General features: G+C 40.3%; 1 protein-coding gene across 1 annotated transcript in view; it reads left to right on the forward strand.

Annotated features, from left to right (window-relative positions):
• The window catches only part of RSU1 (Ras suppressor protein 1), a 105,447-nt gene that overhangs the window by 7,539 nt on the left and 74,552 nt on the right, over nt 1-23,356 (forward strand). The window contains exons 3-7 of the mRNA XM_033072511.2: nt 4,244-4,294; nt 17,774-17,894; nt 21,281-21,399; nt 22,860-22,942; nt 23,214-23,328. Of these exons, the coding sequence (XP_032928402.1) occupies nt 4,244-4,294; nt 17,774-17,894; nt 21,281-21,399; nt 22,860-22,942; nt 23,214-23,328 (489 nt within the window). The remainder of the gene's footprint in view (nt 1-4,243; nt 4,295-17,773; nt 17,895-21,280; nt 21,400-22,859; nt 22,943-23,213; nt 23,329-23,356) is intronic.

Raw genomic sequence — 23,356 nt, forward strand, 5'->3', positions numbered from 1 at the left:
GGGAGATTTATGGACTATTGTTTTCAGAGGCCCGTGGCTTCAAGAATCACGTGCAGGAACAGGATACTGTAACCAGATGGATGGATCCCGTCTGGGCCCATAGATTTGTGAACCTCCAAGCTGCTCAAAAATTACACACACAACCTTTGTTGTGTTCAGCCCCCTCTCTTCCTGAGTGGCTGAAGAGACTACCCTGCTTGGGAGGTACTACCTTAGTTACAAAAACAGTATGCGTCTTCACAGCCCCAAGCAGTCAAAAACAACAACAACAATAACAACAACAACAAAACTTACACAGACACCCCTCACTCTGAGAGGAATACCATGGCTGTGCAGCACCCTTCCTGACTTCAAGGAAGGTAAATATGCGCAGAATCCCCCCACTTAAGTTGGCAGGGAGTTAATATTACCCTCAAACAAGAATAAAGAACGAGAACAACACAGTCGTGCCTTTTGCACCAAGAGGTCTTTTATGAATTTCTGAAGACAAAACACTCGAATGTAGGGATGCTTTTTCACCTAGGCATGTACAGTTTGTGGGAAATCTGAAATGACCCCTTGCTTCCTAGTGAAGCTCACCCTTTTCAAGGTGGCCAGCTAGGTGCGGCTGAAGCAAAACGTCGTTTCCCTGTTACAGACTACACACAACCAGCAACACTTCTGTCTGTCAGAAATCCTGCCAACTATGCCATTTAAAATGTCACGGTCTGCACACCTGAGCAGGGGTTGTGATGGTTCTGATGGTTCGTTTGACCCCAGAGTGCAAAAGACAAACGAGAAGGGACTAAAGTTTTATTCAGCAACAAGCAGCAATGCAGTTTATTAAGTGCCAACAACTCAGTTTGTGATAGAGGGGAGAGGGAAAGACATAAAGGAAACGAAGAAAAAGCTGGGAGAGGGAGAGAAAGAGAGAGAGAGAATGGGGGGGAGTAGCTACCAACAGATGGGACGTCATCCGTCGATGTCTTCCATCCATGGGGAGAAAGAGATCTTGAAAGAGTCTCTTCAGAAAGTGATTATTTTATAGTCTGTTCCCAAGGCGAGTGGCCTCTGGCCAAAAGGTGGAGAGATTTATGGACTATTGTGTTCAAGGGCCCATGGCTTCAAGAGTCAGGTACATGAACAGGACGCTATAACCAGTACTCTGCTCGAGAGCAGTGTACCATGGCAAAGCACCAAGCGCACCTGTACACAGTCCCTGGGCAAGCATCCACCTTGGCCAGACTGGCAACTCCTGTCCAAAGCGAGAGGTGGGGGTCTCAGTGTCTCCAGTCATTTCGATGATCGTGAGGCAGATCAGGCAATCTTTGGACCGACCCTTACAGATGACACTCAGTATAAACTGTTCCATAACCTTACCAGATACTGAGGTCAGGCTAACTGGCCAGGATCCTCCTTCCCACCTTTTTTATGAATGGGTGCCACACTGGCCAGCTTCCAGTCATCTGGAACCTGCCAGTGTCCCAGGACTGCTGGTAAATGATGGAGAGAGGCTTTGCAAGATCATCTGCCAGCTCCCTCATCACCCTGGGGTGGATCCCATCTGGGCCCATAGATTTATGAACATCTAAGCTGCTCAGCAGTTCTCTGACTGCCTCCTCCTGGGGGACCATTCTGCTCCGTGACACCATCTACCATCCCAGAAGGACAGTTGTCCAGAGGACAAGCTGTCTTCCCACTACAGACTGAGGCAAAGAAGGCGTTAAGCACTTCTGCCTTCTCCTCATCTGCAGTTACTAATTTCCCTCCCTCATCCAATAAATAAAAAAGACTGGACGTACCCTTCCTTTTACTATTAATATATTTGTAAAAACATTTTTTATTGTCTTTTACAGAGGTCACTGTTTTTAGTTCAAACAGAGCTTTGGCCTCCCTAATTTTTTTCCTACATGCTCTAGCAACTCCCTTAAATACTTTTTGAGAGACCTGACCCTCCTTCCAAAAATGATACCTCCTCTTTTTATTCCTAAGTTCCTCTAAAACCTCCTTGGCCCCCCAGGCTGGTTGTTTGCCTCATCGACTCGCCTTTCGGCACACAAGGACAGTTTGTTCCTGTGCCCTCAAGATCTCTGTTTGGAAACCCGCCCACCTTTCCTGAACTACTTTGTTTTTAAGGGCTGCTTCCCAAGGAACTCTCTGAATAAGTCTCCCAAATAGGCCAAAGTCTGCCCTCTGGAAGTCCAATGTTAAGGTCTTATTGATATTCCTCCTGATTTCACTAAATACCCAGAACTCTATAATTTCATGATCACTGTGCCCCAAGTGACCACCACATTTCCCACCAGTCCGTCTCTATTTGCAAACAACAGATGTAACATAGTCCTTCCCCTGGTGGGTTCACCCACCAGCTACATCAAAAAGTTGTCCTCCACACACTCTAAAAACTTCCTGGACTGCCTTTTTCGGCTGTATTAAGTTCCCAGCAGATGTCTGGCAAGTTGAAGTTGCCTACAAGAACAAGGGCTGATGATTCTGAAACACTGTCTAGCTGCTTATAGAACAAGTTGTCCACCTCTTCTCCCTGGTTGGGTGGACGATAACAGACTCCCAGTAGGGTGTCAGCCTTGTTGGCCTTGCCCTTAATTCTTACCCACAGGCATTCAACTTCATTGTCATTCATTTCAATAGCCATGGCATCAAAAGCCTCCCTAATATAAAGGGCCACCCCTCCATCTCTTCTCCTTTTCTGTCTTTTCTGAAGAGCTTGTAGCCATCCCCAGTGCAGTGCTCCAGCTGTGTGAGTTGTCCCACCATGTTTCAGTGGTGGCAGTTTCATCATAGCTCTGCTGTGGCACCGTGGCTTCCAGCTCTTCTTGTTTATTACCCATGCTGTGTGCATTGGTGTACATGCACCTCAGCTGGGCTACTGATTTCACTCCTAACCCAAGCTTACCACCCTTGGGCCTGCTTCCAGACAGCCCAGCTGCACCCCCTTCCCCCTTCAAACCTAGCTTAAAGCCCTCTCAACAAGGTCTGCCAGTTCATGAGCTAAAAACCTTTTGCCTTTAGCAAAGATAGATCCCATCTGGTTCCAGCAGGGCAGGTGCCATGAAAGTTGCCCTATGATCAAAAAATCTGAAATTTTGCCAATGACACCAACCCTGGAGCCACTTGTTTATGATGTGAGTTCTCCTGTTCCTGTCACTGTTTATCTCAGCCACCAAGGGGACTGAGGAAAAGACTACCTGTTCTCCTGTTCTATCAACCACTTGACCCAGGGCCCTAAAGTCCATTTTAATTGCCCTGACACTCCTCTTTTCAATCTCATCACTGCCAGCCTGGAGTGTAAGCAGAGGGTAATTATCAGAGGGCTGGATCAGCCTGGGGAGTCTCTCAGTGACATCCTGCACCCGGGCCCCAGGGAGGCAGCACACCTCCCTGTGAGATGGGTCCTATCGACATGTGGGGCCCTCTCTTCCCCTCAGAAGGGAGTCAACTACTACTACTACCCTTCTTTTCTCTTTGGTGTGAGAGGTGGTAATCTCTCTGACAGATAACCATAATGGGGAGGCTCACTGGGCAGATAACTTTCTTCTCAATCATCCATATGATCTGGCTGACTTTCTAGATAGGGCCTTATACCTCTTCTGAAGTGGCACCTGGCTAGGGGGTGGGGGTCAGGAGGAACTTTTATTATTACCTCCCTGAACAGGTTCCCATTTCCACTCCCCTTCATCTACCAGGTGCCCTTCTATTGCCTGACAGTGGGAGGCATAGGCGTCCTCTGACTCTTGTTGGACCTTCCAACCAGTTGGACCCAGTACTTTGAGTGCTCAAATATTGGGAGAAATTCAGGGTGGGTGCACTTTCTTTTCTCCTCCCTGCCTTTCCTTCCTTCACAACTGCAATTGCACAGGGAACTGTAGTGATGTTTTATTTTTTTAAACACTGAAGTTACTGATCTGATGGTGCCTTTGAGTGACCACTTTCATTCTGCTAACAGGTTGTATTTGCATGTGTTAAATCATGAGCTTTTTCAAGGATTGGCTGAAGCAGGTTGCTCTATCGGTGTGTAAAACTCTCCAAGTTGTGTCTGATGCAGTAACAGAAATGTGAAGTAAAAGGGCAGAGGAGTAGGTGGATGTGTCCTTTAGTCTGGAGCTTCTCTTGTTTATTTGTGACAATGCACATGAATCAAGTTACTGGAGTGGAAAAAATAACTTTCCTATTTTTTTTTTTAGCTGAAATAGATACAAGCTCGAAGTTACTGTATTCATTAACTTCCTTCTCTCTTCATTTGCAGTTACGCTGTCTCACATCACACAGCTGGTTCTGAGTCACAACAAGCTTACAAGTAAGTATGTTCCTGGTTTTGGACTTGGTTGCAGGCAGTTGAATAAATTGAAAAGCTGACACTGCTAGTGTGATACAGAGTGCAGTGACACTATTAGAGTGGTGCTTCTTGGTTAGTACTTCATTGAAAGTAAAGAGATTGGGGGTATGACTTAGCAGCCATTTTCAACATGCCTTTCCAGCTTCAATAAAGACCTGCAATGCACTGGAAGATCTGTAATTCTCAGTCTTGCAACCAGTTCAGCCAGAAATCCATTTCCTACCATAGTTTTGAAGTCCTTATGTTAAGGTTTAACTGTGTCAGAAACAACACCGTTTGCATTTTAGTGTATGGATAATGAATTTGACTGAAGCAAAGCAAATTACAACTCCATTACGTTGATAACCAAACATCTGTGAGCAAGGCCAGCTGAATGTAAGCGTCAGGCATGGAAGTCAAGTAGCCAAAGAAAAGTTGTCTCTTAGTCATACTGCACACAACACCTTCAGATTGTGGATCCTGCTTCCCACAGTAAAGAAGCCCCTAAGTGAGATGTCGGTGAATAACGTCAAGAACAACATAAATATGAGATTTAACTTGGTGGAGGAAGATACCAGAGTGACTTTTGCAAGGCAAAAGTTTTTGTGGGTTTGGGTTTTTTTGTTTGTTTGTTTTTGTGGTTTATCTGCAGTGTCTTTTACAAATGTTCCTGCTTCTTGGTTGTTGAAATTCAAGCAGTGAATTTTGTTTCACCTCTGTTTTTGTGCATCTTCTAAAGAGATGTGTTGGTCTTGATGTTCTTGATGTTCTTTGGGCATATTGCCTTCTGGCATCTGTTACTAGCCACTGGTGGAGCTGGGCTGTGGGGCCACCCAGCTAGTGACTTTTGTGTGTTCCCTCAGGTACTGCAAGGAGATGGCTATCTCTGAACTTGACCTTCTGAAAGTTAGGCAATTACTTGTACTAAGCCACTGCAGCTTTCCCTGCAGCCTTTGGAGGGCTGCAGGCACCTTGAGACAGCAGTTCATTCTCCACACCTCTGATTCTTGTGATCAAACAGCTCACCCAGGGTTGGGTACCTTAGTGCTAAAGCAAAGCTTCTCTCTGGTGCTGATTAGTTACTCTGGTATCATTTACTCTGGTACTCTGTCTAAATGGCTGCTTACCTGGCACAAGGATGAAATTAATTGGAAATGCTACGCTTTTTAAACTTCACTATTCCTTGTCTGAGATTTGTAAAACTCCTAGAACTTTTTTGAAATATGACACTTTCAGACTGCCAGTGAATCAGCTCTTCCACCTGGTCAAATTTTAATGTAGCTAAAGGATGATCTCAGCTGAACACACAACTCGCTGGCAGGTAGCAGGTGTCTGCCTTGCTCTGAGGAAGAGATAGGCTGAAGCTCCTGCATGGGGACTTGAATCACAGTAAACTTGGCTGTCACAGATCTGATCCTGGGGAGGGCATGTGCTTCAGTATGAGCTCTATGAAAATCTGAGTAAATAACCTATGTCCTAGCTGAGTCTCAGCTGCAGACCTGACTGGGGAAGGAAAGATACAGTAAAAGGATGTGTCCAAGAAGGATGTGTTCAGGTTGACTTTAACTATTCAGGAAAAATACAGAGTGTACCATTTGCTTAAAGCAGTTTTAGTTTTCAGAATACCAGTTTAAAGATTGCCGTAACTCTAAGTTTGTGTTACATTACATTAAATCTCAACCTTCAATTAACTGCTTTCTCCTAAAGTAGCTATCAGATCAGCAGGCTGCAAGTACATGTCTTCTCTCAGCCAAGGGGTTCTGTCAGCCTTTCTAATTGCTGTGTTTGGGTTTCTTTCATGGGAAGGTAAGAGCGCTGCTACTCTTCTTTCACAAACGGATGTAGACACTTAAATAGACAGCACACATTTTTAAAAGGCTAAATTTCAAGTTCATATTCTCATATTTGACACTGTTGACCTAATCTTTTAAGCTAAGTAATTAATTGTCTTAGCAGATTGTTCTTAAAATGACTGGGAAGCTGATGGCAGTGACACTTGACATGCTACACTAAGGTCATATTAGCATCTTCTACTAGTTTTCTGCCCATTTAAATGAGTGTTCTTCTAGCTTTTTTTTTTGTGTGTGTGTTTAGAGTAAATATGTCTGTCTGAAAAAATAAATAAATGTAAAAAGTGGATATGCATATTTTTATGTAAACATACTTTGTACTTTTGCCAGAAAACTACTGAAACTAAGTAAAGTTTCATCACCAAGTATGAGGACTGCTTTATTAAATCCATCATACTGCTCAGAATACTTCTGTGGGATGGATTTTATTAGTATTTCTAGTGTACCATTCAGACTTCATTTATGTGTCTAAATCATTCATTATCAGAAGTACTCAAGTCCACATTGATTTTTCTGGAGGATATTAGGCTGGCTTTTTCTGCTCTAGGTGACTTCTGAAACAGTTGAGTCTGTCCTTTGCTGCATGTTGAGAACTTCTTGTGCTTCAAAATTGAAAGCAAAACTCTCAGGAAAGCTAAATAGCTGTGATTCTGCAGTCTTGTTGAACCAGATGCTGCATAAGTGACAAAGCTGGGATGATTCTTTGTAGGGTCTCTGACAATCCAGTAGAAAGCAAAAGGAGAAATTGAATATTTGTGCTTTTTCTTAGCATAATGTAGACATAGGGGCCAGTGTCTCTACATGTTGTACTGGAAGGTTTTTGCTCCATCCTTTAGTCATTTAAAAGCCTTCTATCCAGTATACAGCTGAGAAGAAAAATTCGAGATAGTCTTAACCTGTATAGGTTGTCTGACCCTGACCCAGGTGTCTTTTGAATCCATTGGCTACCATCAAAATAAATGCAATAGAAGACCTAACAAATGTTTTTTAAATTGGTGGAAATGAGTGGCTGAACCATAGATATCTGCTCTTCAGTGTGGTGGTTTAATTTGGGCAGATGAGGTCAAGTTGTTTTTGTTCCATGCCATTTGATGCTAGCTGAGGGACATACAGATAACATTCACCTCCTGCTCAATAGGATCATTTATGGGATGTAAATAGTGGTAGGGAATTAAGGCAGCAGTGCTAGAGGGGCACAGAGGACGTTTGAGGCACAGGACATACTATTGTAGAAACCACTTGATCCGTTTGGTCAGTCAGAAATATTGGATCATCTGTGCAACAGTAGTAATTTTTATGGATATTTATGTCTCAGTTTTGTGTATTTCTAGGGCTGCTCCACTCAGATTTGAAAGTCTGCAGCAGTCTTGGCCACTTGCTCCTCTGGTGCCTCTGTGCAGGATGAAAGTGACCTTCAGGTGTTGGTGTAGATCTGCTTGTTCTGCAGGGCCAGCTGCCACAATTCCTGTGACATTGCTGCTCTGTGGTTCATGCAGTGCCAGTCATGCGTTAAGGAATTTGTCATAAAAGTTCTTGAAATCAAATTTAGAGCTACTTTGTTCAGAGCTCTTCAGCTAGAGTTTGTGCTTTTTATAATTGTTCTGGGGAACAGGGAATTGCAGAATACTGAGATTCTGGGGGCCCAGGTCAGCGAGAGGACGGAGTATCACCAGGCTTGTCTGTTTTTAATGTGGGTCTTGCACCATATCATTTCAAGCACAACAAGGTGGAGCTGTGGGACACAGTGTAAAATAGATCATCTGAGTCAGGATGAGCTGATGGTAGGGTTTGTCTACCGCGTCTTGAGGACTCATGGGATTTGGGGATTTATTTATTTACTTTGTTTGTAAATTGACTGTGCTAGAACAACAAATGGCTACCTTTGACTGGAGAAAGTACCTTTGCCGGCTGAAGTCAGCAGGTAGGTTAGGTTTCACCTTTTGGTCCCCTTGTGCCGCTAGATTTGTAAGTGAGCAAGAAAAAAACTCACTTTCATAAAGAATACTGATAGAGCATAAAAATGTGGCTTATGCCTTGTCTGTTTTTTCCTGGCAGAGCAGCTGTACTATTTTGCCATAAAGTATGAAGGGATACTGAACCTACTGGACTTTAGATAGGTCAGCTGACTCAAGGTATTCTCTAGCCAATTAAAGCATATGCAGAATTTCACATCCTGATATAGGATGGGAAATCCTAACTTAGTGTGCTGATGAAGTTTTGACAGTTAAAATCCACGTACTGTATTGTGAACAGGAAGTATGTTTGAAGAGGTTTCAGCTGCTCGGTTTGTCTGTTATCCCTCCCAGAAGGGCAGAGAGGGGAAGATGTGACTGCAAAGCAGGCTGGAATATTAAAGGTTACTTAAGCATTGACAGCAGGTGTGAGTGCTGGTTGTCATCAATATGTGTGCAACTATTATGCTGCCAACCTGTTTTATTTTCACTTATTTTGGGATGTGCAGTAAGTCTTTGACTTGTAACTACTATGACAATTATTTGCGTTACCTGCCAGTGGTGGTAATTAACGTTGCAGTCACCTGAAGAAATCAATTCAGAGATTCTAGCTTTTGTGTCAGTCTGTGCTCGCACCGGGAGTGCTCCTGCTGCCGGTGGAAGTACCAGTACTCTGTGCTTTGTCCAGTAGAGGTCACTGTTTGAGTACATTTAGCCTTTTTTTCCCGGGAAGATGCTTGTGTTCCTGGTAGCTGGTAGCTATTCATCCCGCCTGGTAGGTGGTGGTGGACAGCAACTTCGTTTTTGCTGTTCTCCTCAGTCTCCTTAACCTCAGGTGATCCTGTGCTCACTGGCTTCACATATTCTTGTGCTGCCTGTAACTGATCTCAGAAGTTTCCTGCTATTCATAGCTCACTCATAATGATTTCTATATCCTTTTGTTCTCGTGCTCTGATTCCTTATCCAGTACTATCAGATGATTAAATGATGAGAGATCAGGAACCACTATTTTTTCCTCAAACCTCTTCTGTGTTACCTGATGTCATGTTCTCTGTCCTCCTCTACCATTCTTCTGATCTGCTGTCCTATGCTGGTCTGTGATCTTTCCACTATTTCCCCTTGATTCTCATGTAATCCTTTCCTCAACTTTGGTCCCTTCCTTTTTGTGGGGTGATCCATTAGTTTTTGCTGCTGGTTCCCATTTCCAGACCTGAATTTTGTTTGAGTTCACTTTGTGCTCGTGTCAGAATAGCTGTGTCTCGTTGATCATTGTTCTTTTGACAACCATGTGGTCACTCTTTATCATCACTGTACATTTTACCTTCTTTCAGCAGAGCAGTTCAAAACTTTTTTTTTTCTGCTCACATGACTTTCTGCTTCTTTGGTCTGACATCTCCTAAATTATTTTTCTCTCTGTGTGTGACCAGCACAGAAGCATGTCCCTTTGTTGCTGTTAACCCTCTTGACTGTGTCCTTGATCTTTTTTAGCATGCTGCTGAAATCTGTTGGTTTAATTTTTACATTAGGATGTCTCCTTTCTGAGTCACCTTTCTGGCTGTACTCTATACCTGGATGTATTGGAGGTAGTCCAGGGACAGCAACACTGCATCTGCCTGTCCTGAATTCCTTCCCAGTCTAGCTGCTTTGTTTTCTCCAGTCTACTGAAATGTGTGATGGTGTCTCCCACTGGTATTGTCTGACACTTTGCATCTTGCCTGGTATCAGGTTATTTATTTAACAAATTTGCTGACTTCTTGAAGGAATTAGATGACTGTGTACTCTTTACTCTTTGTTGCTTCTTATATTCTCTTCTGCTATGCTTCTGCCTTTGCTTCCTTCCATGCTGTTGTCCTGACATGATATACCCCAAAACAGGGCAAGTAATGTCTGCAAGGTGAGACTAGGGCTGTGTCCAAAGCACAGGACTTGTGCCCAACAGTGTCTGTCAGCTATGTGTGGGAGAGATGCTTTAAGCTAACTGTAAGCCTTTCATTTTTTGGGTATGCTTGGATTTTGTTTTACTTCCTATTTCTAATGCAGGAATCTCTAATGGGAAATATCTTTATGGATGCAGTACTCAGGAGGATGTGAAAAGGAGGAAAAAGGAGATCCCTATACATATGCCTTACTAAATTTGTGACATCTGGGTTCTACTCAAATGTTTAGATTAAATACCTTGCTAGCTTTTTATTTTCTTCCTGAAAAAAACCCCAAAGTTTTGGTTCTGAGAAAATACAGATGGTAGAACATTTTAATTTTAAATAGAGATAATACCAACTTTGCTTCTGAGAAGCTTTGGGGGAATGAAACAAAATAATGTGTGCATGAGTTTTGTGCTGAAATGGTATAAGGATATATGCAGAAAGCACCCAATTTATGCATAAATTAAATTGTCAAAGTTTGTGCTATATGGCACCAAAGTCAGTTTTCCACCATAAGTAAAGCTACCTTACTACAAACAACACTAGACACAAATCACCTGTCTTGAAGATAATTCTTCAGAAACTTTTGTTCTTCTCTTATTAAAAGACACCTGTAAACATATAAACTCCTTTATTTAAGTCTTCATGTTTTCTGACTTCATGTTGCTACAAATTTCTTGTGTCTTCACTTATTTTCTAGTGGCTTAAAATAGCTCTAATTTTTTTGGTGGAAGCCCCATATAAATGATCATTCTCCATGTTTATATACAGGTTGTAATGTAAACTTATTGCAAATCCTCTTGCCACATACCAACTGTTTTGCAGTTGGCATTTTCAAAGGAAGTGAACATTGCAAAAATAAACTCACCTTATTAAAGACATTGTTTTTGTATTACAGAATTTACTGCCTAACAAGACAAGTAGAATTTTTTGGCTTCCCTTATGGAAGGACTGAGAAAAGAGGGTAGATTCGGTTTGGATTGACAGGAAACTGGATTTAGTTTTGTGTACTTGGTTTTGTAGTCTATTTTCTGTGAATTCTTTTTGTTCCTTTAGTAGTCAGGTGTGTTGAAGTGGATAACAGCACACCCTTTCCCCTCGGACCATTCACCATCTGGCCTCTTAACTTCTTCCGTTCACGTCCTATGGCATAACCTTTGGGGTGAAATAATTCCCTGATCTTGATGTGATGATGGGCAGTGTGGTAACTGGTTGCTCGTCTCAAAGTAATACCTGCTGTAGCTGGAAATGAAATGTACAGTCAGCTGAAGCCTGGGGTAAGCTAACGTTGAGGCACACGGAGGATTCTCTACCATACAGACTTAAGGAGGTGGCTTTAACTACTGGGTATGGGGAGCCCAAACTAAGAGGGAGCTTAATTCATTCCCCGTTCTGACAAATGGAAAGAAGCACATGTGCTGACTGTGCCTTTGAGCAGTGAGCTTTTTTACTGCAGCCTCTTCTGTGAGTGTGTTTAGAGGACAGGCTGGTGTCCCCACTAAGCAGTGTCAGCACAGCAGTCTGCAATGCTGAACAGGGGAAAGACTCAGTTGATCCAAGCTGCAGTGAGAAATAGTCCTGTGTGCATTTTTAAAAACATTTCCGTGGTGTAAGAAGATTAAACTCCAAATACTGGCTAATAAGGCAGACTGAAATAATGAAAATTTTTTTAGACACACTGAAGCAGAATTTTGTATATAAGCACTACTAGGTGCACAGGTAGATGTACACTTCTGAGTAAGAGGCTGAAGTGATCTTCCCCTTTGAGGGTAATCTGTAATAATTGTTCAAGGGCTGGTGTGCAGGACATCTTTGGTTAGTCCCTTTTGTAAACTCAGAAAACGTGTTAAGTGGATTGAAGTAAGTAAAACACTGAGGAAGGGAAAAAGTGAATTTAATGAACTTCAGATGGGTTGATTTATCTAAAACCAGCAACTGTGCAGTAGTGTGAAACTGAAAAGATCGTGCTCAAACAAGTCAAACACCTGAAAGAGACTCACTGGTTTTTAGTGATACTGTTTGCATTTGGCGGAAGCCTCATATTAAATCTAAGCACTATTAATTAAAGTTCTTATGTCCTGAAGAAGTTATTTAAGCATCTGCTGTTGAAGTATAAATGCATGCAGATAATCTGACCTGTAATAAGGGTATGCAACCTGTGTTCTTCAAGTTTTTGCGTGGTGTATATCTCAGAGTTTTGGGGGTTTTTTTTCTTCTGACTTAAATATAAGACAGCAAGTGTCTTGGCTGAGCTGTGCACTTCTTACAAAGAAGTTATTGAAGATGAAGATGCTGTAGTTGACTACAGTAATTGAAAAAGCTTGGCTAATACTTTGTTCTCTTCAAAATTATTTGCAGAAGTGAAGGGTGTGTTTATATACACATTTGTATGTATACATATATATGTATCTTTATTCACGTCATTCCTTAATGCCGTTAAAAATGCTAAAAAGCATCAGATTTTTGTGAGCTATTTTGGTGTGGTTTCAGTTCTTTGCAGTTAGGTGATGTATTTTCAACATAGTAATCCCTTCCTAACCTCAGCCCCTGGCTTCTAGTATTTCTCTCCAAACTCTGACATCTTAAGCTCTCTTCTCAGAGGTTTGTCCTTTTTCTTCACTAGATGTCACTTGATTCCCAATGTCTTCTCAGTCTTTCTTGTGCTCACTGCTCTTCTTCTTAGACTCTGGCATCTAAATGAAAACTGTTTATTGACAAATTGCTTTGTTAGCGCAGTAGCACATCAATGGGCTATAATATAATTTAAACATGTTCATAAGAACAGTTTCATATCTGAGGTGCTTCTGTGGATAATTGAAATAAAAAAAAAACCCTGCTGATTTCCAGAAAGAGCTGAAGATTAAGGAGACAAGTTTGTTTTTAATGTTTTCAGCGTGAGGAAGATTAATATCCATCTTTGGAAGAGTGAAGGGAGGGCAAAAGGGGAAACTTGAACTACATCGTGTGTAAATTAAGTGCTGTATGCTTCAGTTGGGATCAGGATTCTCTCCAGTTAGCTGCCAAGTATGATATCAGCATGCCTATGAATATTTAAAATGAAAACTGTTGTGTTCTCCCTCTGTTAATTCCTCTTTCATTTTGGTGAAGCGGATTGCTTCTTATTCTGTATAACAGAACCCTTGTCAAATTAATCTAAACATGACTCTAGCTCTGTGAGTACAGTTAAATTGGATGCACAGAATGCATTATATATTTAGTATTCTAAATTCTTCCTCCCCCATGAAATGTGAGTAACATTTCATGTCTTTATGACCTTTACACTAAGGGATCCTTACTCATGAAAGCTTCCTGTTGACGCTAACTGGATTAGCAAGTCCACAGAACTGGGTTTATTATATTGTATAGCCTTCAGGTTTTACTTTAGTCTTAAAAAGTAGGTTCTTGCTCTTGCAAGAAATCTCTACTTGGGATGCACAATGGACTGATTGGACTCTGAAAGGTCTGTATTGGGTTCTCTTTACTCTGTATGACTCTTGACCAGCTTTCCAGTGGAACAGTTTAATGAGAAACTGGCATAGTTGTATGAATCTCTTCTCTGTCCAGTACTGCTATTTTCATAGTTCTTTTGGATAAATGTTCCCTTAGAACTTGTAAAGGTTTGGAGTACTACTGAACATCATGTTCCTAAGTACTGCAAAATTACTTCATTAAGTAAAGAAACATTTTGCAAAAAAAAAAATAGGTATTCTGCAGCTATTCAAAGTTTCTATGGATGTGATTGCCAAAAAAATTATTCTTACTTTAAAAAATTAAAATTCTTATTTCTCTTGATGTCTGAGTCAAAAAATATTGACTTCAGTTGGAGGTTTTCTGTAGCCTTTGGGCCATATCTATTGAGGAGATTGCAAACCTATTCATGCACAATTTTATGCATAATCACATATTACAGATAGCATTTTCCAGGCAACCATGGGACAATGTTTACTTTGAATATTTAGTGTTAAGGTTTAAATGAACTGAAATGTTTCATGCATTTTATGTACCATGTGTTCTTCTCATAGAGACTTATATTTTTACTAAATAATTTCACTTACTCAGTTGGGTAGTTGGACCCTTCTAGTTTCTTTCATTTGCAGTTCCTTACGAAAATGTTTTTTATTTTAGTTTTGAACTATGACGGAAATTTTGATGCAGATCTTTTTTACCAAGAGTGTCTTCAGAAGTGTTTAATTTAGTGTCTTTGCTAAACAAACAGTAAAAAAAGCAGACTAGATTTCATCTTTTAGACAAAAGGAAATGGAGACTTAATTTTGCAAACACCTGAGTTTGTTTACTTTTGAAATTGTGAGGATTGCTGTTGTTTCCCAGGGCTTCACAGATGTTTAACAGAAACAATCTTGGTGACTGTTTTCAGAAATAATGACTTTTTGAAGCGTATGCATTTTCAGCTGTGTGAAGGGCCTGCCACCACAGGAGGAGTTGTATTGAGACCTGTCTGAATGGCGAAAGAGTTATTGAGTGGAACTAGAAGGAAAATAATGGACTTCTTTTTCTTCCTTTCCATTTCCTGTGCTCTTTGTCCTTTGTCAGAGGTTGGGTATAGAAAAGGAGCTGGATTTGTGTGTCAGTTCTAGGTAGTGGTATGAGACCCTCTTGACTCCCTGTTTTATGGGAAAGGGTTACATCTGAGACATGTGATTCCAAGCTGCTGCCACTGATCCAGATGTTCTTAGTGAGATGCTCTGCAGGGTAAGCAGCTGATCTGGATAAAAGGTCCTTCCAACCCAGTGCCTGCTCTCCAGCTGAGGGCAACATCAGACTTCTAGTAAAGATCACGTCTCGTCTTGGTTTCTGGCTCTCAATGCTAAGAGAGCTAAGGCCCAGGTCCCAGATACTCTAGATGTGGAGTTACATAGGTATTGAATAGTAGCTTCTAATCCTTCTTATCTGTATTTTGGAAACAATTTTGTTAACTTTTAAACAGCTGCTGGTTGTATAGGAATAAAATGTAATAACTTGCCTCTTGAACTTGATGAGAACTTTGTTTAATGCCTAAAGAACTGCCACTAACTTCAGGACAAAAAGAGTATAAATACTTTGAAGTATAACCAGTTGCCAATCCTTATTTCTAGAAACATGAACAAAGTCCTCTTATTCCTTGTGGGCAGGCTATAGACCCTGTTTTTCACTGTCAACCAACCTTTGAAATCAAGGTGAAGTTTACAGCTGTCATAGTGAATCACTGTATGCAATTTCCAGTATTGAACAAGGGGAAGATGTTCCTGGTCTTGTGAAGTGAAACAATATGAATGGGGCTTCATGATGTGACTGAAGCTGCACAGGAGAATGCAAAGGCACTGGGCTGCCAAATTTTACTAGCGTTTGCTGAGGGGGAGTTGTTAATGACACTGGGCAGCAGATGGTCTTAGAAGAGTTGTTAAGACACTGCGGATCGTGCTGTAAATACGTGGGCGAATAGAACCAGGATGCTGACAGTTCACTCTCACAGCTCATCGTGAGAAGGAGACTCCAGTGGAATTCAGTCTTGCCAGAACATGAATGTCTCGGGATTTGGCAGTCTGCTCTGTATCTGGGAAGAGCTTTGCAACACAGTAGTGGGATGGTAGTCGGGTCGTGTGAAGTTCGAAACAGAGAGCAGGATATGCCTAGTCAGCCTTGCGTGGCCACCACTGATCTTAGACCTGAAGCCCCTGATCCTGTGCAGTTCACCTGCAAGATCAGTACAGGAGTTAAATTCAGTCTTCTGATTTTCATTGAATACAAGACAGCATTCATTTCTATTACAAATGAATCTGAATTGTTGAACCAGAAAATAAACTATTACAGGAAAAAGTCCTCTCTTCCCTATCACAAGTCTAGTGTTGACTTACTCTTCTGTTTTTCGTCTCGCGAAATACCTCTGGGCATGCTGTCCAAACCAAAAAGTACAGTTGTGGATTGGGGCTTTTCATTTTGATTTAACAGGGTAAGACACAAAAGCATTTCATTTAAATCCCTTGCTAAATTTTTAGCCTTTTTCTCATCTCAGCCTGCTTACCAATGAAGCTTTTAGTATATCTTGAAGAAAATAATGATATAAAGTATGCTAAGTGTCATTCACAACATGAAATACAGTATTGTGAGGATTAAACAGATGTGTCAGGAGACAGTGATATATCTGTATTGGTCTTTTCATTGTTAAAGCTTTGACTAAACTAAAACCTGTATTTTCTAGTACTTCTGATTCCTAGTCTTCATAAATGCAATATCTGAGAAGATGAGAAACATAGCTTGCCTGTCCATTGCATCTCATCAAAGTCAAATTATGAAGTCTGATTTCTGAAAGGATAATATTTTAATACTGGTTATTACATTTCTGGTGAAATATTTGGGCTGGAAACAGCTGAATGATGCCAATTAAAATCCTCAGTTAACTTCTGCTAGGAAATAATTTAAAACAACAGTAGTAGTGAAATACCCTTTAGTTTGTGAGTGCACATAATTCTTGCTATCATTGAATGACAGATAAGTATGGACCAATTGGAAAATACTCTAAGGGAGGTCTTCTAAATGTTCAGATTTGCCTTAATGACTTTTATATAAAAGTCTGCTAGAAACCTCCTGCAATGAATATGGCCCTCAACAGTAATATTTATGTAGTGTAATTAGAGTCTTTGTTAGGGATCCCATTATTGTTCACAGTATAATTATACTTATAATCTAGTAAATGTGACATACTGCAATGTTCTGCTTTGTAAACATTATTGACTCCATTTTAAGCCTGAGATTGCCTGATACCAACAAATAAAAAAAAAAATAGGCACATAAAACCTTCTAATTATTTAGATGAGCGCTCTGTGGGTTCCTGATGAAAAGTTGAGACTGAACCAAGGTGAATATTGAGCACAGGTGCAAGTTTCAGTGCAGGTGACTTGCCAACCTCCTTTACACCTCAGCTGGCTGCTTAAATTTCACTAAGTTTAAGGAGGGAAGAGATGCAAATCTGAATAGCTTTTTAACCTCATTAGCACAGTCATTCGTATTGTGTTTCTGCCTTATAGTTCATGTTCCTAGATAATAACAACCAGCTATTGATCTGTTGGTAATCCACTGTAGCCATGTATGTGTATTGATCAGTTAGTTTATTCATCTGGGAGGTATCTGAAAATGGGATTGGCTAAACAGATCTTTTATGGCTGAATTTAATTTTTTTGTAAATTTTGTTGTATCTTAAATGACCAAGAATTTGGCTGCTAAGTTGTTTAAGCAGTAAGTGGAATGGGCCATTGCGAAAAAGGAGGGATTATTTTATGTTTATTGTTAAAAACCTCTAGTACAACTACTGTCTTGGTGTAACTACTTGTATCATTGTTTTTTCCACTCAAATAATGACATGATCCAAGACTCTCAGGCTCTGCTCTTTTGAGACCTGTGTGTGATAGATGAATTGAGAGGACAGCCTACTTCTCTTAGTCTGTAAGAACACTTGTCCTTGTCTCTCTCTCTCTCTCTCTCTGCTGTGGTCTTTATTAGTCAAAATATCTTACAGTTCTGGTAGTAATTTTTGAAGAGTACAAAATGAGTGCTCTCAGCAATGAGAACAGGTTCCAGATAGGAGGCTTTTTGGATATAAACTTTTTTTTAATTGGAATAATGAGATGCTTTCTGTGCTGCAGCCACTGAACAAACAGAGCAAATACCAGGTGCTGGTAAAGAATCTGTAGTCTGGGTAGCTTGCTGTAATTGCAGTCTCTCACTGTGAAAACTTTCCCACAGCTGTGCCAGCAAACATCGCAGACCTGAGAAACATAGAAGTGCTCAACTTTTTCAACAACCAGATTGAGGAGCTGCCTACACAGATAAGCAGCCTTCAGAAGCTCAAACACCTGAACCTTGGGTGCGTACCTGATTGCACAACTTTGCTATAATAGAGGTGTTACCAAATGTCATTGCAACTGAACCTGTAACTTCTTATTTTTTGATAGTAAAGTTTTTTATTGAAAGTAGTTTTGAGGATAACCTGGGAATTACTGCTTCAAAGTGTTCAGTTAATGTCCTGGATAAACAGAAACTTAAATGATCAAGTGCTTACTTTGGTGTACTGATAACCATTTAAGGACAACAGCAACTCATATTCATCGAATACTTTAGTCAAACTGAACAATTACTGACTTCCCTAGCAGCTGCCTCTTAATTCTGTGGTTACTGTGTAAGAATCAAGCTCTGTTTCCTGTTCTGATATAAAAAAACATCCGTGTTAATTTAGGACTTTAATTCCAAATTTTTAAATTCAAGTTTATAGACATTTCAGTTTACATTGAACCTGTAAAAGAAGCAGCATGTATTAGATGTGGTATGCATTTAGTTCAAAGAGCTAGTATTGACTGAATTTGTGCCAGGGGTGTTTCTGTTAAGTGTTCAGATTCATATTCCAGTAGATCTGGTGATACTGTGATACTGTTGCAGAAGACTTTCTTGAATTATTAAGAAAACAAATGTGAAGCATAAGACCTTCAAATGGAATGGGCATATTAAAGTGTTGCTATTTAGGAAATCACTCGTAAGTGTAAGATTTAGCATTATAGGCTTCTCATAGAAAGAATGTTTGTATTTTATGAATTCCAACTTCTGAACACCTTAAATTGAGCATTTTTTACTCTTAAAAATACCAGATTATTTTATCTAGGCTCTGTGTATTCTGCTTTAGTTACTTCTGTGAAGTGCTGGTAGTTGAATTGCATCTTGAACTGTTGGAATGCCAATAAACGTTTTAATGATGATCTGTCTTCCCTGGTGGCTTTTTTGGTCACAATAGATCTCTAGCTTTCCTTAATATGTTTTAACCTCTGAAACATTTTTCAGAGCAAATATTAATCAGTATTCTTTGTATTTTGAGGGCTAGAGCCATATTGTTGGAATTGCATATAGAGGTGTTGAAGTATATGAAGGAAGAAGTTGGGCACTTCCCATGGATTAAAGTAGTGACCATTGTTAATATAGTTAAAATACTCGTCTACATTAATGAAAAAAATGTCCTGCAAAAGACCACTTGTTATTTGGAACAACAGACATTCAGGTCTAGAACTACATTTGTTGCCCTCATGTATCAAGTGGCCTAAAATCTAAGAGATTAAATGCTCTTCCTTTTTAATCCCTCCATTCACATGGTCTTCCAGGCACAGGATTTACCACCCAGTGTTAGCTTTGCAAAATGCGTTCTGCTTTGGACATCCTTGGAGTCAGAGGAAGCTTTTTGCTCTAGTAGGTTTTTCAGGAGACAACCCAGAAACCCTCTTGTCATCTTCAGTGCATGTGTTAGAGGGCTTCAGAAGAGGCCCCTAGGGGAGAGAGGAACCTTGAATAAGAGCAGAGGTTATTTTTGGGAGGGTTTTGGCATGGAAGGGTCAAGTGGTGTGGAAAGATGGAAGGTGTACTGCTGCAGAGAAAGCTTAAAATGTAGCATTTGGAAAGTAGGTGAGGCAAGCTAAGTGTTTGAACTTCTGCAGGGATGAATAGTTCTGGGCAGCAACTTTGAGCTGGTTCTCTGTCCCTGCCAAAGAACAGATACCATTCTGCCTCCTGTCAGTAGGGAGAACATTCTTTCCCTCCCTCTTCCTTGCTTGCAAAAGAGAAGGCCATTAGGGCAACTTGGTAAAAAACCCTTTTCACTAGCAGAGCACCAGCTACTTTATTTAGTCCTATTTTATATAAAGATCAGTTTTTAAATCAGGGACAATTCTGCAGTAGCAGTAATGGGAGAATGCCTTTCTGTGTTTTAATTGCTAATACTACAGCAGCAATATGAGTTGTATGCCCATGATGGGCCTTCTTACTGGGGATGAGGAGGAAGAAGGATTTCATCTAGATTTAGCTACAGAGAGCTGATCTCTACAGGTTCTTGTTTTGCTGGGGCTGGCTTACACAAAAGGGGCAAGGAAGGGTGAGATTATTTTCTGAATTCATGAAAGAAATAGTATATGTACTTCTCCTGTCTTTGCTCACACGGTTATATGGTCTTTCTTATTTTTGGTTGCACAGCTTTGTCAGTACCTTGACTAGAGATTTTATAGTTTTAAGTGTCAGATATTCATACATTCACGTAGCATCTCCTCTTCAGTTGTGACTGTTGTTTATCACTTTGGCATCAAAACAGAATCAAATTCAGAGTATGCTTAGAGACAACATCTGAAAGGTCATGTTTGTTTCCAGTCTTCTCATAAGAATAAAATCCTGTTCTTGACAGTAGCTACCTGTACAGGCTTTTTCTGAAGATGCCTCTCTTCTCTGTTCTGCTTTCAAACCTGGCTGACACCTGAAGCAAGATCCATACACACCAGGTATATATTTACTGTACATGCAATAGGGACTGTATGAATAAGAAGCTGGTAGGTAGTTTTTTTCTGTTCATGTGATAAAAAGCCATGCACAAACAGTGAAGTTCTGTGAAGACACCTCCAGCCGTGTGCCTGCCTTCATTGTTGCAGCAGCTCTAGTGATTATCTGGATTGCCCCTTCAAGTTCTTTGAGGTCAGAGAGAAATTACCATTTTCTCTACCTTGTCTGCTCCAGGTTATCAGAGAAGTCTTTTCCTTCTGGTACATGTCCTCATGTTGTTTTGGCTGTTACCAGTGTGAACTGCTGTCCTAAACCCTCTTAAGACTGGCTGATTGAGCTATACTTAGATTAGGCTTCATCAGTCTCAGGACTGACATTTTATTTACTTCATGCTCCATGTGCATCAATGTTTTGTAGTGATACAGATTTTCTGTTCTTAAGAGGTTTGAGCAGCAGTTATGAATGAACATAAATACTGTGCACTTGAGGTATTCCCCTTTGTATTTGGTATCATGGTGAAGAACTATATGGCAGAATGAAAAATGGTCAAGATGATGTGCAAAAGGGTAATTTGTAGTTTAGCTAGAAGTCATCTACCAAGGACCAGTTTTCTCCATGGAACACTGTTAAAGCTGAGCATGGCGTGGTGACACCTCTCTCCCTTGTGCTTTATGTTTCAGGTGTGGTTGCTGATTGACATAACAGACAGAATTCCTTGATAGTGCATAAGTTTTGAGTATATTTATAGGAATGAGAGGTCTGCATTGCAAAAGACTTGCTCAGTATCTTGGAGCATCAAACCCTTTTCAAAACAAGAGGAAATCTTGGTATAGATTACATTTTTTAAGAAAAAAAAGAAAAAACCAAACAAAATCCTTGTGACCTGTATTATTCCTGTTAGGTGGAGTGAATACTGATGTCATTTTTTTTTTTCCTCTTTATTTACAGCATGAACAGGTTAAACACCTTGCCAAGGGGATTTGGCTCTTTACCAGCCCTAGAAGTTCTTGACTTGACTTACAACAACTTAAATGAAAATTCCCTACCGGGAAACTTCTTCTATCTGAGTAAGAAACTTTTCTAAATTCTCTGCTCTTCAGGATATGGTGCTTTGCTCTCCGCCGTTGAAATTTATTTGATGCAGACCAAAATACAACATATTTTTCCCAATATTTACGTTTTTCTTTTAATGTATCTTGAATATTTCTACATAGCACAGCAATATTTACCACTGATATACTGTCATCTGACACCTTTGGACACGAGAAGACTTGCTTAGTAATGGTACATTAGTTTTCTTCTGAGTAATACTTCCTTGGGTCCCATACTCAGTTAAAACTGCATGGAGGGTTGCAAGCCTCAGGGGAAAATAAACTGTTTTGCAACACAACTGTTGTGTGTTGAGTCTAAAAACAAATGTATTCTCGATGGTTCATTACTAAAATAGTTTTAACAGCATGTGGGTGTTGAGGTGTCCAGTACGCTAAAACATATGCTGAGGTTACAAAGCTTGGCAGAAGAATGGTAGTGCTAAGCTGACCTTTGCATATGTTAAAAATATATACCCAGAGAGTTGACAGAAAGGTATTGTAACACATATGTGCATTATGGTTGCCTAAGCAACTTGAATTCTGGCACTTTCTGGATTTCAGTGATTCTACTTTTCCGTGTGCTATGCTGAAGTAGCTTCAGGATCAGTGCATTCACTATCAGAGTGACAGGCGAGGGGAGACAAGTGCTGCTCTCTGAGGGATGTTGTGATTGTAACCTGGCACAGGGAAATCTTTAAGTCAGCATTATTAAAAATGGTCACATTTAGTGAAATGAGAAGAGGAGGAGGGAACTACGTAAGACAAATGGGATCTCCTCTAGTAGGAAGGAGAGGTTTTGCTGATCTGACCACCTTCTCTCCTGCTGCACCTGACAGTTCTTTGTGAGTCTCCATTTTAATTCCTTTTTCCAACTGTCATGTATGCTTGTTCAATAATAGCAAGCTGCATAGTTGTGCTGGGTCATGTTTTTTTGATGAATTTCATTGAGACTTCACATGGAAATTACAAATTAGAGTGTTTGAGTCTTTTGTATTTCATTTTGGATCTCTTTCCCAGTGTTTCTATAGAGTTTAGCATAGTTGTATATTTGTCAGAAAAACTCAGAATTTTTTTAAATGTTTGTTTAGGATGCAAATTGATGTAATAAATAAGAATCTGGGGTAATAAAGAGTAATGACTGTATTCTCATATCTGAGCATTCAGGCTATTTGCCAGAATCTGCCAGAGTCTACTGTTGCAGAAATTGTTAATTGTGCTAGTCCTTTTGAATATAGATGTTTTCCTGAACTCACCAACAATATAATAAGCCAGTAAATCTAAGTTTGACCTGCTTGTTATTATTGTGAGCCCTGGGTATGTCAAAGGCTTTTCACCAAGTCAGGGTTATTAATCAAACCTGACTCCTTTTTATTGATTAGACCTCAAATGGTTGGGTTATATGCCACCCTGTTTATATATTGCTATTTAATTTGCAGCCACCCTTCGTGCACTCTATCTAAGTGACAACGATTTTGAAATCCTGCCGCCAGATATTGGGAAGCTCACAAAGTTGCAGATAGTAAGTAATTTATCTAAATTCTTGGAAAATCAATTCACTTTTGCAACACTTGTAGGAATAGAAACCAGTCAATTTGAGGAGTAGTAGGGTAGGTTTGCAGGAATAGACCACTACACCTGAAACTGTTTCTTGTTTACCAGAAGACACTTGTAAATAAATTGGAAGAATTGAGCATTCAGGAGAAAGCTGGGGGCAGAGGGAGTAGCCTTCTCTTTTGGGCTGCTTTATGGTAACTGAAAATCATTCTGACTGAATTTATATTTGCTCTTAGCTGAGTCTTAGAGACAATGACCTGATATCACTGCCTAAAGAAATTGGTGAGCTCACCCAGCTTAAGGAACTGCATATCCAGGGAAATCGTCTTACTGTGCTGCCCCCAGAACTGGGTAAGATTATGGATGATCATTTATTTGA

The sequence above is a fragment of the Catharus ustulatus genome, chromosome 1, assembly GCF_009819885.2.
Source record: "Catharus ustulatus isolate bCatUst1 chromosome 1, bCatUst1.pri.v2, whole genome shotgun sequence".
Classification (NCBI taxonomy): Eukaryota; Metazoa; Chordata; class Aves; order Passeriformes; family Turdidae; genus Catharus; species Catharus ustulatus.